The sequence below is a fragment of the Panthera onca genome, chromosome C1, assembly GCF_046562875.1.
Source record: "Panthera onca isolate mPanOnc1 chromosome C1, mPanOnc1 haplotype 2, whole genome shotgun sequence".
NCBI classification, from domain to species: Eukaryota; Metazoa; Chordata; class Mammalia; order Carnivora; family Felidae; genus Panthera; species Panthera onca.
Window position 1 is genome coordinate 213990394 of NC_138346.1, and position 16794 is coordinate 214007187.

General features: G+C 50.4%; 1 protein-coding gene across 2 annotated transcripts; it reads right to left on the minus strand.

Annotated features, from left to right (window-relative positions):
* Window positions 1-1187: 1187 nt before the first annotated feature.
* On the minus strand, window positions 1188-10912 carry CENPS (centromere protein S). Of its 2 annotated transcripts, none has more exons than XM_060624494.3 (5): window positions 10758-10912; window positions 8035-8158; window positions 7130-7163; window positions 3610-3676; window positions 1188-1616 (listed from the first exon to the last, which is right to left on the minus strand). In XM_060624494.3, exons 1-5 carry the CDS (start codon window positions 10806-10808, stop codon window positions 1467-1469), a joined length of 426 nt encoding a protein of 141 aa, XP_060480477.1. In that variant the 5' UTR covers window positions 10809-10912; the 3' UTR covers window positions 1188-1466. The 2 variants fall into 2 exon arrangements, with proteins under 2 accessions (XP_060480477.1, XP_060480476.1); XM_060624493.2 differs by lacking the exon at window positions 10758-10912 and adding an exon at window positions 10384-10572.
* Between the last annotated feature and the right edge of the window lie 5882 nt (window positions 10913-16794).

The window sequence follows — 16794 nt, forward strand, 5'->3', positions numbered from 1 at the left end:
TCGTGAGCGTCCCGGGTTTCGAGAGCTACAGAAATCCATAAACACGAGACCCATAGTAACAGTGCTGCCCCCTTCCTCTTCCTGTCACGTACAACCTCGCTGCAAGGTACAGGGGACCCTACTGCACTCGAACACAAAGCCACAGAATGTCACACGGCCACTAGAGTTGCAAACCCAGGATGCAAATCCAAGTCTGCGGACTTCTGGAAAGTCCATGGCATCCGGTGTCTGACCTCTCCTGACGCACAGTTCCAGAGAGCTTCTCCGGAAATGAAGCTGCTCACATACGGATCCGGGAGGGAATGTGACCTAAGGATGGAACGCTTTAGAATTCCCTTTTCTCCGACGTGACACACAGTCGTTTCCAGAAATGAAATAATTCGTCCTTTGCAGAGCCTGATGCCGAGAAGCTTGATTTCAGTGCTTTGCTGTGACCACAGCCCGCCACCGCCCCTTGAGAGCCAAACTTTGGGGTGTCTTTTGCTCATATTTAGTACGGGTGGTATAAATTCTATCCAGAACGCGTGTCCTGATCTCTCTTGCCCCCTCTTTAGTCAGCACCCCCAGTGTGAACACTGCCTCTGATCCGTAGAGCAGGGCAGCTGGCTGACCTCTTCGAGCCTCGGTCTGCATGTCAGTAAAATGGGGATAATGAGATCCACACTGATAAGGCTGTGAAAATGCGGTGACGTCCTATGGGAAGCCTCCAGGGCAGCCTGGCGCACAGAACGGCCTCTGCAAACGCTGCCCCTCCTCTTCCCCCTCTTGCCCCATGGGGGGAAATGCGCACCCTGGGCCTCCCAGACACCCCGGAGAGAAGACAGCAGAACCGGGCCCCTGGGAGGACCAGCCCTCACAGACTGACCCAGAGCACGACACACGGAAGTGTTTGGGAAGAGCCCAGGTTTTCCTCTCCAGCAAAACTTCCGGCCCACAGAACCATAGTTCAATTACAAAATAACCCAGAGAAAAGCTGCATCAAGTGTGTTCTGGAGAAAATCATCTGTAAAAAGTAACGCAGACAATTTCCAAATATCACATTTACCTTGTGGTCACAAGTGACCCAGGTTTAAAAGCTATATTGGTGGTCAAAAGGACTAAATAAATAGAGCTGTATTCATCTTTCAGGGACTGTCAGCCTGAAAAATGACAAAGAATAACATTTTTGCTTGAAAAAATGGACTACATTTAAGCTGCTGACACAATTTTATTAGCAATAGATACAGCTTCCAATCTTTGCCACTCAAACCCTCCCGTGTTAGTGGAGGGTGAGAGACGGGAGTATTTCGCTGGAGAGTTTCCGGTCTCTTTGACACCAGCTTTGGCAGCCAATGACTCTGAGAAAGCAGCCCAGCAAGCCTCTTAGCCTTTTTATTTTAATCTCTACTGACCCCTTGGAAAACCCCTTTGTGGCAACGCAAGCTCTTGGCAACCTCCCTGCTGAAGGCTGCCTTTGCCAGCGACAGCTACAGACTCGAATTGTCCTTTTTTGCTGCTGCAGCCTCTGCTGGCTCCACTGGTTTTTGGTTTTCTTCCTCTAATTTCTTCTTCTTTTTTGCTCTTTGTTCTGAGTTAAACTGTGCAAGCTCTTCGCTTTTCTCTGTGATGTATTTTAGCTGGGAGGAAGGAAGGAAGGAAGGAAGAAAGGGGAAGGAAGGAAGGAAGGAGGGGGAAGGAAGGAAGGAAGGAGGAGGAAGGAAGGAGGAAGGGGGGAGGGAGGAAGAAATACATTATCTGGTTGTGCCATTTTATAAGTCTGGGGGAGGCAGTGGGAATCTACATCCCTCCCAACCACTCCCACCCTAAGAATCTGGGTGGAAAAGCCCGGGTTACATTCCTTAGAGTGAAAGCCTGGGTTACATTCCTAGAGTGAAACAAGCCTAGGTTACATTCCTTCCATTTTTTCTGGAAGAAGTAATCAACTAGAAAAATCAACCGATTGCTGCCCATACTCCTACCAAACAGGTAGGAAGGAGCTCCTTGAATAATCAGAAGAGTTAAAATGTGGAACTTGGGGCGCCTGAGTAGCTCAGTCAGTTGAGCGTCCAACTCTTGATTTCGGCTCAGGTCATGATCTCACGGTTGTGGGATTGAGCCCCTCCACTCAGCCCAGAGCCTGCTTCGGATTCTCTCTCTCTCTCCCCTTCTGCCCCTCCCCACCCCAAAATAAATAAACAAACATTAAAAAAAAAAAAGTGGAACTTGCAGAAGGCACGCCAGTCCTAAATATACTCTACACCAACTCCAGTACAGCCAACACCCCCCTAAATGTAGCCAACTAACATTACTGAGTGCTACTATGCACCAGATAGTAGGGGCAGAAGGTACAGAAAGAACACGGGGTCCCTGCCCTCCGGGAGCATTTCGTCAAATGCCTAAATTTAGCTGTAACCCTGTCAGATGAAATAAAAAATTAAGAGTCCAAAATAAAAATAATATTTGCAGGTAAACAAATGTGCAATAAACAGATAACGTCCCAATTAATATTCTAAGGTGACTGGCACTGAACAGTCCTTTGCAAAAGGTAGAAACTGCCCACTGAAACAGACCACGAACAGCTCTGACCCGCACCGAATTTACGGACAGAGAGGAGCGTCTTTGCCACTGACACACAGCACCGCCAGTCACCTTAGCTATTTTCCTTAGGGATCGCATCATCTTTAACCTTGACTTAAACTTTAAAGAGAGAATATTAGAAGAGCAGAGGGGGAAAAGAGAGCCGGGTAGAAACAGCGCTAGATCCTGGGCCAGAAGGTTAGGGCTCAGCTATCAACCAGAGAGCTTTGTTTTCAGCTCTGGGAAGTTACTGAACTCCAGCCGCCTCCCCTGTAAAAACGGGCTAATAAATCCTGTTCTTAAAGACCCTCAGAGGGTGGTTGTGAGGTTTAAATAATACATGTAAAATAACATCTATAAAAGTCCCCTGTAAACTGTCAACTGCTATACAAACTCATTCGACAACTACTTGCCGAGCACCTGCTGTGCGCCAGGCTCTATTCTAGGCACGGCAGATGGAGCAGAGATAAAAACCCCCGCCCTGGTGGAGCTCACAGTAAAGTATTTTTACTGCGGGAATTAAACTAGGTCATAAAACCTCACAGATGCCCTGGATCTGCCCCGGGCCACTGGCCTGGGATGATCACAGCATCACCTGTAAAATGAGGGCCTGGTCGAGATGACTTCTAGATTTCTTTGAAAAGACAGACAACGTGCTCAGTTTTCTGCCCGTCCCAGCTGTACGGACACTCCTTCCATACCTGGCCCATCAGACTTGCGGGCACCGTAATGGAACTGTCTCCATACACTCTAGCCTGGGGTCTGTCTCTGACATCATGCTGTAAATGAAAGGCAGGGCCAAAGTTTTGAGATGTTACGAAAAAGGCAAATTATGAAACCCAGAGAGTGCTGATTAGAAAATTCCAAATTGGCTTAGCGAGATCCATCATGATGAAAGAGAGACTATAAATTACGGGCAGGCCTGAATGGTTCAACCATCTCTCGTTTTTCATGCAAGGTGCCCTGGGGAATCGCTTCATGGCTGCAAGTGATTAATTGGGAATAATGTATTCTGATGGGAAAGGGGAGTGAGGAAAGAAATCCATCTCTCACCAGTGAATTACTCCTCCTGGCTAAGAGCTTCACATCTTCCGTGTTAATTGTGCTTCTTTTTGCGTGTCTGTAGAAAGGGCAGGAACAATTCACCAAAATGTTTAGTACCATTTCAAGTTTTGATGAAACCCAAAAGTTCATGGTCAGAGTCCAAACCAGCAAGGATCTCTAAGTAGCCCATCTTTTTAAATTAAATGCATTAAGCAACCATGACATAAAAACGAGTGAAGTGACTTAGCCAAGACACCAATTAAATAAAGAGACTAAGGAAAACAGAAGCCCATCTGTCCACCTCCGCCTGAGGCCCCGGGTGCCTGAGCAGGGACTTGCTTGAGCACCACGGTCACAGTGAACACCACAGAAAGAGCAAGCAGCACATATGTGCACACTTTCAGTGGAAAGAGAAAACGGCACAGTCTCACGACACAAAGATTGCCTACGCCTAAACAGACACTAAGTAGAAGAACAAAGAAAAGGTACAAGTTCCCGAGGCTCTTCTCCAAGGGTGAAATCACAGGAAAAAGCTCACACGGATGTCCCCTAATACCCCACTCCCCACCAGGGAGGTACCGCGCTCCCCCCACGATAGCCTGGCTAGAACAAAGAACGTCCTGTCAACTGGAGTCTGTGTCTTGCTCACAGCTTGGACTCCAATTCTCATTCCAGTCCTCGGATCTTGGCTTCAACAGGTAAAGCGGACAGGTCTGATAAGCTCCAGTCAATAACCTACTGCTCTGGTTACACCCCTTCTTGCCATTTCCAACTTCCTCCAAAAATAAGGAGAAAGTGTGTACACAGGAACAAGTAGGCGCGTGTCCCGAACAACCAGCACACGCAGCGTCCTCACTGGGTACCCGCGCCGCTAACGATAAACTCACACGGAAATTCTACTCTGTATCTGGCCGAACCCCGCATCCTGCTAAATGTGCAAACATCAAGCGTCATCTCATCACGGCCGCCTCTGCCGACGGTGTCACTCCAGGAGACGACCTCTAGTTAGCGGGCCGCAAGCACCAGGACGCCGACCCCCCCCCCCCCCCCCCCCCGCCCACTACTCCGCCAGTTAGCTGGCACCACCTGAAAGTTACCACTTCCCTAAATGGGTTGGGGGGTGGGGGTAGGTATATCCGATGGCGGCCGCTGCACGTCAGAGACTCTCCTAAATCAAACCTCTGACTCCAGAAAACTACTCCAGAGAAGATTACAAAGCGACGTTTCATATGACACTTTTAGCGACACAGGTTGTAAAGACTATTCCCAAAGTCTTCCTAGTATTCACTGTCCAGTATCTATCTTCTTCAAGATGTTACATCTTTAACACATTGACAATATGAGGTGACTAGAGATTGCAAAGCTAAATAAAGGAAACTCACAACTTAAATTGTGAGATAACTTGCCAAAGTTTACAGGCAAACTATTTCAAATGTAGGCACTATTTTCTCAGAGAAACAATGTTACAAATACCGCTTAAGTTCCCAGCCAGCCTATTTAGACTACTTAGGCTGGCCTGAAACAGACCCTTTGACTCTGTGGTGCTCACAGTTCGAGAAGACAGTGGCCACGGGGAAAATACAAAGCCACAGGATAAACGAAGCTAACCTTCTGGGAATATCAATTTCATCCCATGATAAACTTTAAAACAGGATTTTTTTTTTTTTTTATGACGGCAAACTGAAACATTATGAAGATCAGTGTGAAATTAAGACAAAGGCCGAGTCTTCAAAGAAAATCTGCACTTGCGTCGGCTCAGGGTTCAGAGGGTGGCGGGAGCGTGCAGCATGCTGTGGGACACTCTCAGAGACGCGGAAGGTGAGGCACCTCCTGCTCAGTACGTCTCTGCCGCGCTCACTTAGACAAGAACAGCGTGAGAGCCTTTACCCAGACCCCTCGACTTACATGATGTCCTTCCCTGGGGAGCTCCCGGTCTAAGTGACAAACACAACACTCTCCCCCCTTTCACCAAGTACCCAGCAAAAGAAAATCAACCTCTTTTTTTTTTTTTTTTTTAAAGCAAGGTTAGAGTTAGGGAGTCCTTCCCCTGACATTTTTTTATTAAGAGCTTATTTTTAAGCTTATTATTAAGAGCCACCAGCATGGGGCTTCGAGCTTACAACCCCGAGACCAAGAGTCACCCTCTCCACCAGGGAGCCAGCCGGGCGCCCCGAAAATCAACCTCTTGATGTAATGATAAAAACACAGAGTGCCTGAAAGCTCAATGTACTACAATGCTAAATATTTCCAATTTCGTTTTTATGTCTAGTATTTTATAGAAGCAGCTAAAAACGTTCGTGGTCTTTTCCCACAGGGAACACAGAAATGGCAAGAAAAGTCACAACGGGGGGCCGCGCTACGGGCATCTACCAGAGAGAGGTCAGAGGAGCCAATAAACACCCTACTATGCACAGGACAGTCCCCACCACAACCCAGAATGATCTGGTGCAAATTGTCAATGGTGCTGAGGCAGAGAAACCCTACTCTCTATCGATAATCTTCATGTTCAAATTAAATACTCATTTGCTTACTTATTTACATTTTTGTGCCACCCTTTGTAATAAAAAGAAGTTGTATTTAAAAAAAAAAGGAAAGAAATGGCAAGGAAAGGTGATAAATGGGTGTCACAGGAGACGAGGGGGCTGCGGGCGGGGGACGGGAGATAATGGGCGCCATGAAAGGGGCCACCACCCGTATTAACAAAGAATAAACCACATGAGCTATGACTATTCCATAATATGATCTTAGCCCTGTTGGCCAAGCCGAAGATGCTAAGCGGTTTTTAGGGACTCCTACACGTAGGGATGGGAAAGATTTAGAGTCTGCCCTCCAAGAACCTACTGCTTTAATTCATTCAAAATATTCACCCGAGCAACACAGAGCTAACGGGAGCAAGGTGAAAAGCGCCGGGTACGGAAGAGGCTGGCACCAACTCAGAAGTGCTAGCAAATTAGAAAGCTCTAGCCCTTTCCGGCCTCAGTCATTCAAACTGCTTCATAAAAGCAATTCCTCGCCAATTGTTTTCAATTACCTGAGGTCCTAATTGAAGAGATGAGCGTAAATCACCTGTAAAAGCTAAAGCTTACCAGCTGAGAGCAAATCACCCGCTTTTCAGGGAGCGGATGTCTCGCTGGTGACAAAGGCGGTGAATGCCAGGCTGACGGGGTGGGTGTCGGGCGCCGTGGTCCCCCGCGCACCGTCCCGCGGAAGCGTTCTGCAAAGCACACACACCCTGCACATTCGCCGTCCGGGGCTGCACTGCACATCTTTGTAGCCGCCAAATGAACGGCTCTGGTTCTTGCACAAAAAGTGCTTGGAAGACATAACCAAAAAAAGGCCAAATCAAGTCTGAATGGACGTGATTAAAGCGGATGTGATATTCTTGCAGAATCATGACTAGAGATGAGCCTCCAGAAAATCCACACGCACACACAGACTGCATACAGCTCGCCTGAAACACAGCAGCAGGTGGAGAGTACAAATGGCGTGTAAATGCACACAGCATCAGAGAACCGGCCTCTTTACCCACCTTGCAAACATTTCGAGGTCTTTGGCGAAATTTTCTGAAAGAGAAAAAGATGTGCTTTAGCTACCCTGATCTCAATCTTATTTCAGAAGGAGGGAAAGTGGAACTTCGGGACGTTTGGCACAGTGACCAATGCCACAAGCCCTTTAAAAGGCGAGAGGAGGCATCTCCGGAGCCTTTAGCAGTTTTATTCGTTGTGGCCTCCTTGTCATAATTGGGGTATTGTGGCTACACCCTTCCTTCCGTGAAACTGGCCCTTAATCTTAAATTTGGCTACAAGTTAGGGCTTGAGAGGACATTAATTTTCTCTAACGTCAAGCAGATACCAATGTCATAAGCCCGGCTGTCAAATAAACCATGGCATGGTGGACATAAAAATGTTATAAAGTAGGGGCGCCTGGGTGGCGCAGTCGGTTAAGCGTCCGACTTCAGCCAGGTCACGATCTCGCGGTCCGTGAGTTCGAGCCCCGCGTCAGGCTCTGGGCTGATGGCTCGGAGCTTGGAGCCTGTTTCCGATTCTGTGTCTCCCCCTCTCTCTCTGCCCCTCCCCCGTTCATGCTCTGTCTCTCTCTGTCCCAAAAATAAATAAAAAACGTTGAAAAAAAAAAATTAAAAAAAAAAAATGTTATAAAGCAATGAGGTAAAAAATTGAATGTCTAATGTTCCAGGCAGTTTAAAAAATAAAACAAAGGTGTTAATACCCAGTGTTAGGTAACAGGGAAAAAAAAAAGTTCTTTTCATAAAATATCTGAATTTTACGGCAAAGAACTGTCTCACGAATAATGCCTGATGACCACGTTCTCCATCTGTTGGGATGACAAGCCAGGGCACCCCCCCCACACGTTTCTCCCAGGCAAAAGCAACTTCTGGGATGCCTCTACACCTACAGGAAGGCCATGGCTTCCTACCGCACTGCCGGAAAGTCAGCTCCGAGATGGCCGCAATGGTTTGTTTGCTGAACCGAATCTCTCTGTCCGACGCAACTTCCTCGCAAAGACACCCAACGGTGTAGTGAACGGCTGCTTTTAGCCTCTGAAGCGAAAATCAAAATACTTCATGGGTAAGGCTGCAAAGAAGAGCTTTGCACATCTTGGAAAGTTAAGACCAAGGAGAGGGTCTGCTGCGCTTCCCTCCTTCAGCACTTTCCATAATGGCTGAGTGACTTTTCAAGTGTACTAATAAATTAATGAGGCCCTCTGGAGTGTGGCTTGTAGAAACATTACTTCCTAGTTAATGGTTATGATTTAGGTCAAGTAAAGATAAGGAATTACAATGGCAGGTCAGTGGGGAGAAAAGTCGGACTCGCACTTGCAAAGTATCTGCATGACTTGACTCGGGTAGTCCACGAACAGGGACCACGTTCCTACTGAGTAAAGGCCCATGCCAGCTGTTTGAAGAACAACGAAAAACCAGACAGGGGTTAATCAAGCGAAAAGGGAGGCGGTGCCATCCCCCTGCGGCCAGTCTCTGCCAGCCCCGGGCCTGCGTGTGACAAAAGACAAACGCTCAGGACTGGCTGGGAAAGGCCTGTGCGGGCACGTCTGAGCCTCCTTTGATTTGTTGGCTTGCTAGCCCACCTCGCCAGGACCCTCACTGCTCCTTAGCAGCCCTTTTAGATACTGAGTAACATATCTTTCCCATGCAGAGGAGCAAAGAAGCAAAACAAAGTTAAGCCAAGATCTCAGTCTCATGTCAGCAAACTTCTTGAGCCCCTAGGTGTGCTCCTCTATGGTGGAGACAGAACTGAACTGGACATGGGGACAGCTGAAGCCAAGACAGCATCAACCCTACCAGCAAGTGTTCACAGTTGAGACAAGATGAGGAGGAACCACAGAAACACAGGTCGAGGACCGAGGACCCGGGTAGAGGCCAGGCAGATAAGCAAGGGCAACTACCTTCCTTAGTTTCAGAGGTCACAAGACTAGGAAGTGGAGGCCTTTGGCAGGAGACAAAGGGACCATCACCCGGGGAGGGATAAAGACCTTCCCAGGTCATCTTTTTTAGGTATGCGTGAGGCAGGGGAGGTTCGGGGAACAGGACAGGAAGCCTTCCGAACATTCCAGGAAGTTTTTTAATGTCTCTCCTCCTTCTGTACGCCTCTTGGATGGGGCCAACTGCCTTCTGCAATGCTGCACACGCTAACCCACTAGACCCTAAATTCCTCAAGGGCACGACCCTGTCTGTTTTGTTCACTACCATCCACCTACCTAGTGCCAAGAACAGCTGGTTCAATGAATGGTGGGATCTTCAACCTGCTCACCAATTTCTCAGCCCAGCTCTGCAGCCTTACTCATCTCGTCAGCACGCAGAACCAGCCTCTGGTTCTTTATTGGGCACTGAGAACCAGCCTCTGTACTCGGGGCTGAGAATACAAAAATGGAAAGGCCAGCTCCCTTCTCAAAGACTTTATCTCCTGCTACACCTTTGCCATCAATGGACTCTTCAAAACCATCAATGTCAGGAAAAAGAGGATGGAGAACCAACCCGTCCAGGGAAGATCAGAGCCAGGATTACTAAATGCACTTTATGTTCCTTGACTGGATCCTGGGTGAAATAAAAAAAGACCACTAGAAAAAAAAAACAAAAAACTGCTTTGGAACACCGGGAACATAAAGGTGGACCGAACATTACATAATAGGATTTTATCCGTATTAAATTTGCTGAGTGTGATCATTGAGATTATGCAGAATACCCCTGTGGTCGGGAGAGCATACTATAAAGTATTAAAACTTACAGGGAAAGGGTCAAGGTATCTGTGATTATATCTCAAAGGAGTCAGAAAAAAAGAGAGCAAAGGAGCAAACACAGCCAAGTGCTAACAACTGGTGAATCCAGGTGGGGAGCATACGGCTGCAGAGTGGACTATTCTCGCCAACTTTTCCTGAAATCTTACACTTCTCAAAATAAAGGCAGGCGGTGGGTAAAACAGCTGAAGTGTAACACTGGCAGGAGGGAACTCCCGCGCCCTGAGCTCCTTCGAGTCTCTTGAGTGCCCCCTCTTTGAGGATACCGCCCTGGTTCTGGCTTTTTATCTCTTTGGGGCTTTACGGTTGGTTCCCGCGACCCTGCCCCATCGTACTAACTCCCGGGCCGATTAGAGGAAGGGCCGCCCCCGGGAGGGGGTTACTGTTACTCTGTTATTCTGCAAACAGGAAAGCTGGGCTCGCGCAGCGCCGAAGCGACCCTCGGGCTGCGGAGGCGGGACCGGAACCCGCCCGGGAAGGATGGGCTCCGGGACCGCACGGCCCGCGTCGCACCCAGGTTCGCAGGCCGTCTCCGCGTCTGCAGGACGGAGCGCGCACGTCACGGCGGCCACGTGCCGGGCATCGGGCTACGTGCTTGGCCTGAATCCCCTCCAAATGCTCACACCCCATCTTCACAACACCCCTGAGAAGGGAGACTGCGGCTGTCCTAGGCAAGAAGGCTGCCGCGCGACTCGGACCCGCGTTACCGAGGATACCGCCTCCCAGCACCCCCCGCGGCAGCCCAGCTGGCGCAGGCGCACGCGGCCCGAGCGCGCCCTTCGCCCCGGGGGACGCGCCCCGAGAAGCGCCAGGCCTCGGGGCCTTTCCCTCTCCAGCAGCTCGACGCCGTCCTCCCGCAGCCTGGCCGGGACCCGGCTTTCCTGTACCTGTTGGTAGGAGAATCGCTGCTGCTCCTCGGCCGCCTCGTCCTCCTCCATCTCACCGGGCCGACCCAGGCAGGCGTGCCAGGGCAGTAGGAGGCGGCGGCCGGGAGGAGCCCGTCGGATTTCCCGCCGCGGCGCCCGGAGACGGACCGCGCGAGGGGACAAAGCGCGAAGTTCCACGCCGCCGTGTGCGCGCGCCCCCTGGCGGCCGCTCTGGGAACGGTCCGCAGCGGTCCGAGCTCCCGCCTCGAGGCGCGGGGGGGACCTGGCGGTCCAGGTCCCCTGTCTCCGCTCGGCTCTGCGCCTGGCTCGCGGCTCACGCGAACCCTTGAAAAGAACGCTTGTGTGTAGGGACAGCGTTGTCGGGCGGCACTCTTTACTGTGAGTTACGTGGGGCCGTAAGCTCCGTAGACCTTGCAGAATCCACCAACGTTCTGTAACTGTGTCACCAACAGTAGTGTCACCGAGTCAGACGCAGGCGAATGCTGGATTGCTGTCCATTCAGCATCGCAGTGAGTAGGTGACACAGCCGAGGCTAAGGCACTCATCAGCAGTGCAAGTGTCCCCGATTAAAAAAAAAAATTGTTTTTTTTTTTTAAGTAATGTCTATACCCAGCATGGGGCTCTAACTCAGGATGCCGCAAGGGTCAAGAGTTGCGTGCTCCACGACTGAGCCAGCCAGATGCCCCAGGGCCCCCAATTTTTATGTATGTATGTATGTATGTATTTACTTCTTTATGAGAGAGAGAGGGAGAGAGACAGGCAAAGAGAAAGAGCGAGAATCCCAAGCAGTCTCTGCACTATCAGGGCGGAGTCCAGTGCAGGGCTTGAACCGTGAGCTCATGACCTGAACCAAAATCAAGAGTTGGACGCTTAACCAACTGAGCCACCCAGTCGCCCCAGGGCCCCTAATTTTTTTAAAGGAAATTAATTTGGTTATATATTTTCTAATGTCTTGGTGCAATCATCAGGGAGAAAAGCGCCTTCTTGGACCTCCTCACACTTTTTGTAAGGGTTAAGGTTGTGTTTATTTTTTTTTAAGATTCATTTATTTTTATTTATTTATTTTTTTAATGTTTATTTATTTTTGAGACAGAGACAGAGCATGAACGGGTGAGGGTCAGAGAGAGAGGGAGACACAGAATCTGAAGCAGCCTCCAGGCTCTGAGCTGTCGGCACAGAGCCTGACGCAGGGCCTGAACTCACCGTGAGATCATGACCTGAGCCGAAGTCGGACGCTCAACCAGCTGAGCCACCCAGGCGCCCTGTTTATTTTTTTAAAGATTTATTTATTTAGAGAGAGAGAAAACGAGTGGGGATGGTGCAGAGAGAGAGAGAGAGAGAGAATCCCAAGCAAGTTCCGTGCTGTCAACACAGAGCCCGACTCGGGGCCCGATCCCACAAACCGTGAGATCATGACCTAAGCCGAAATCAAGAGTCCGACGCTTAACTGACTGACCCACCCAGGCGCCCCTGGTCAATTTCTACTGCATATGAGATGACAGGTGCCTCTGGCCTCTTCTCCCCATTGCTCCCGGAGAGAATTCCAGTTTCCAGTCCCCTGGGATGGTCCCCGATGTCATGCAGGGCAGGCCTCTCACGGGATGTCCCTGATCTGCAGCTGTGCCTTAGCAGGCCAAGCTCTGCCGGTCGGTTGTCGCCCTGCTCCCCGCTGCTGCAGCTCTCTGGTCTCCAGCAGGAAAGAAAAGGGTTGGGGGTGTGGAGTGGGCTGGGAGCAGGTGGGGAGCTCCAGCCGAGGCCCAGACTTTGGGTTCGGGGCCCGGCCCCTTTCACAAGCTTTGTGACCCTGGGTGAGTCACAGAACCTCTCCAAGCCCCAGTTCCTGCATTTATAAAGTGAGAAGCATGGGACTAACTTCAGAGAGTGGTCTCAAGGCCTAAGTTGCCTCACCAAAGGGCACAAGAAATAGTAACCATCTTCTCCTGGGCAGTTTCTGTGCTTTGTACCTTGCATGATGTCTCATTTTAAAGCAGTTGCTTCCCAGGGCCAAAAATACATTATTCTAGCAGCTTCTGGAATACCTGGGCACTTTAGAGTCTGAAGAGGAAGGCCTGGAGCTGAGGCATTACGTCACAGAAAATGGCTCTGTTCCTTTGGAACAATTTTGCCCGGGAAAGAACCAGCCCCGTCAACTGGCCACTAGATGTCAGCATTGTGCCACGTTGTGGAACAAGGCGGGTCTTCCTGCCGGTGATCCGCCCCCCTCACCTTAACCCTGGGGTTACTAGCCTCTGGGTTCTAGGCACCCCGCTTGGGTTAGGTCTCAGCTGCTCAGAGGTAGGTGCGGATCCACCATCTCCTACGTGAGGGAACAAGGTCGCAGAGGGGAGAGAACTTTGCCTGAGGTTAGCCTGCCAGGAAGTGGTAAGAGTCCAGTGTCCGCAGGCTGGCGTCGGAGTCTGCGCCCTCACCAGAGATAAGACAGGGACATTTGTCCCTGGATCCTTTTCAGCTGCATCAAATAGGGTACAAGGAATACTTAGCTCAATAACAGTCCTCATTTATTCCCCCTATAAATGCGCTACAAATTGCTGGTTCAAGAATCAGTCTCCGGGGCGCCTGGGTGGCTCAGTCGGTTGAGCATCCGACTCTTGACTTAAGCTCAGGTTATGATCCCAGGGTCGTGGGATTGAGCCACGCGTCAGGCTCCGCACCGAGCGTGGAGCCTGCTTAAAATTCTCTCCCTCGGGACGTCTGGGTGGTTAAGCATCCGACTTCAGTTCAGGTCATGACCTCACGGCTCGTGAGTTCGAGCCCCGCGTCGGGCTCTGTCCTGACAGCTCAGAGCCTGGAGCCTGCTTCGGATTCTGTCTCCCTCTCTCTCTCTGCCCTTCCCTCGCTAACACTCTCTCTCAAGAATAAATAAACATTAAAAAAATTCTCTTTCCCTCTTCCCCTTCCCCCACTCTCTCTCTCTCTCAAGGAAAAAAAAAATCAATTTCCATTAGCTGTAGTATAGATTCTATAAGCTCATGAGGTCAGGACTTTTCATCTTCTCTCACCACTGACACACGGTCCCGTCACAGTGCTTGGCACACAGTGGGTATACTGTAAGTATGCCAGTGGCCGAGTGAATAAGTGAATTGTACACTTCGAGCATTAAGAGCTTAATGGTTAATTGCCCGGATTCTGGCAGCAGCTTGCCATTGTTCCAGTTCCAGTGCCTCAGGAGTTATGTGACCTTGGACAGGTTACTTAACCATCCGGGAACTTCATTTGTGAATTGGGGATGACGGTAGCACCTGCTTCAGGGGGGTGTTGTATTATAAAACAGTGCCTGGCACACACTCAGTTATTACTTTCCAGAATGTGCCATGTATACGGCGTGAGAACTCAGGAACACTAGCAAGTAGGGCCAGAGTTCCTAACTTCGTATAACCAACTGTCTTTTTCAAAAGAAGCGTATGTGGCAGATCATATTCGCTCAAAACATAGAGCCAGTGTCTCCTGACCCTTGTGTTCCTCCAGAACACTGCCGCTCCGCCATGAAGAGGTGGACTCTAGGGGCACCTGCGGGGCTCAGTCACTCAAGTGTCCAACTCTTGGTTTCGGTGTCGGGTCACAAGCTAAGGGTTCGTGGGTTCGAGCCCCACGTCGGGTTCCATGCTGTCAGCACGGAACCTGCCTGGGATTCTCTCCCTCCCTCTCTCTCTGCTCATGTGCACTCTCCCCTGCTCATGTGCACTCTCTTTCTCTCTCAAAGTAAACATAAAAAAAAAAAAAAAAAAGGTAGAGTCTAGCCCTCCACCCATTGAATTTGGGGTGTCTATGACTTGCTTGTAACCGATACAGTGGGGCTGAAATAACGCCCTGTGGCATCCATGGCTAGGTCTTACAAGGCAATCCAGCGTCTGCTTTGTTAGCGGGGACATTCCTCACCTTTGGAGCCCTGCGCTCCCACGTGAGAAGTTAGCCCAGCCCGAGGCTGCCATGAAGCGGGGCAGACGACGGCGGCCGTGTGGCGAGGCCACAAGTAGCTTTTGCAGCCCTAGCTGAGGTCCCAGCCAGCAGCCAGCAGCGGCCACCGGATGCATGAAGAGGACGGTCACGTCCAAGTGATCCCAGCCATGGCCACCAGCTGTCTTTTTGCTGAGGTCCAGATGTTGTGGAGGAGAGATGAGCTATACCCCCTGTGCCCTTCCAGTTCCTAACCTAGCCCACAGGATTAGGGTAGTAATGATGGTTTTATTACTCCCACTGAGTTTAGGGTAGTTCCAGGAATAACTGGAACAACATATAGGATTCCTAGACAGTGAACACACATGTGCCAACATCCATACTAAACACAGTACACGCATCTACACCCACCCTGGAGACTTCTCTACGCCTCCTAAAGGGAGGGGCTCCACATCTACCTCAAAGAATGCACACTTGTCAATCGCCTGAAGTCTCTTGGCTGAGAAACCCTGTCCCCTCCCTTATCTGATCCATACACCTTTCTAACCACCCAACCCCTTTGTGTCCCAAGTAAAGCAGAAGTTGTGGCTGAAGTCATTAATAGGCCTGCAGTCTCTGCCCAGGGAGGCCCTTTGCTAGAATAGCCACCAGACTGTCCCTGCGTGGTCCGGGGACAGACCCCTGTGAGACCAGCTCCATCACTTTCAGAATTGTGGACTACCTCACCTTCCACGGGAGCTGGGTAATAGTGAACCCACCAACAGTATTTCGCTATGCGGCGGGCACTGACCTCGTCCTCAGAAGAACTCGGTGAGGTAGGTATTGTCATCACCTCTTTTGTGTGAATGGAAAACCGCGTGGGTACGGAGGTTTAGACACGTGTGGGGCAACAGTGAGTCCGTGGTGGGGCTGGGATTTGGGCCCAGGCTCCCACCCAGTAAGCTGGGCTGCCCTTACTAGAGCTAAGAGTTTTCACTGATACGTTTTTCAAGTAGGTCATGGGATGTAAAATTCGAAAAGCATGAAAGCATATATAGTAAAAAGTCCCCCCCTCCCCCCCCCCCGCCCCGAGGCAAAGGACTGTTGTATTCTTTGACAGTAAAAACTTCCTTTTGTTATGCCTTGTGTGCCAGGTACCGTGCCAAGGACTTTGTATAATCTCATCTATCATCCCACTAACCTAGGGAAGTAGTTGTGTCTTTTTTATTATTATTTTTGTTTTAGCATGCAAGTGAGGGAGAGGGGTAGAGGGAGAGAGAGAATCTTACGCAGCTGAGCATCGAGCGCGACACAGGGCTCGATCCCACGACCCTGGGATCATGACCTGAGCCTAAATCAAGAGTTGGACGTGCAACCGAGTGACCCAGGCACCCCGGGAAGTAGTTTTTAACTATGAAGAAATGTCAAGTCAGAGAGTTTAAAGAACTTACCTGCGGGGACAGCGCCAGTTAGTAGAGCGAGGGCGTGTGTGCTCAGGCATCCTGACTCTGCACTGACGCCCCTCCTGCCGCGCTCCAGCACTGCTCCGTGGTCGAGTGGCCAGGGTGGCCTCAGCTGGGAGCTAGTGAGAAACGCACAGCATGGAGGGGCGCCTGGGTGGCTCAGTCGGTTAAGCGTCCGACTCTTGATTTCAGCTTAGGTGATGATCTCATGGTTCATGAGTTCAAGCCCCACATCGGGCTCTGTGCTGACAGTGCAGAGCCTGCTTGGGATTCTCTCTCTCTCCTCCCTCTCTGCTTGTGCTTGCTTTCTCTCTCTCTCAAAACTAGACATTAAAAATTAAAAGAAATGCACAGCATGGGGCCACCCCCCAGCACCCCTCTCCTGCTGAATCAGAAGCTGCCCTTTTTTTCCAGATCCACCCCCGGGGGTGGGGGCTCACAGTTTGAGGAGCTCCACTGGCCTGGAAGATGTTTGACGTGACCTACACCCCCCCTCCCCCCCTCCCGCCATGCAGCACACAGAGAAGCCCCACCAGGAACCTTCTGAGGACTAGTTTGCAGAGTGAACTCACTGCTGGGTGCTGAGAAATAAATCTGGTTTCTAGCGCTCAGAAATCCCTCTGCGTCGGGGACAGACACACCCGGAAGTGGTAATAATGCCACATATAGGTGATTATGTG

Excerpts from the sequence above, each read along its gene's own strand:
- CENPS (XM_060624493.2), bottom strand. The coding sequence starts at position 10,500 with ATGGGGTGTGAGCATTTGGAGGGGATTCAGGCCAAGCACGTAGCCCGA. Across the intron at positions 3,677-7,129 it reads GACCTCGAAATGTTTGCAAG|ACACGCAAAAAGAAGCACAA; the intron begins GTGGGTAAAGAG and ends CCCTTTCTACAG. Across the intron at positions 1,617-3,609 it reads CCAGGAGGAGTAATTCACTG|CTAAAATACATCACAGAGAA; the intron begins GTGAGAGATGGA and ends CCTTCCTCCCAG.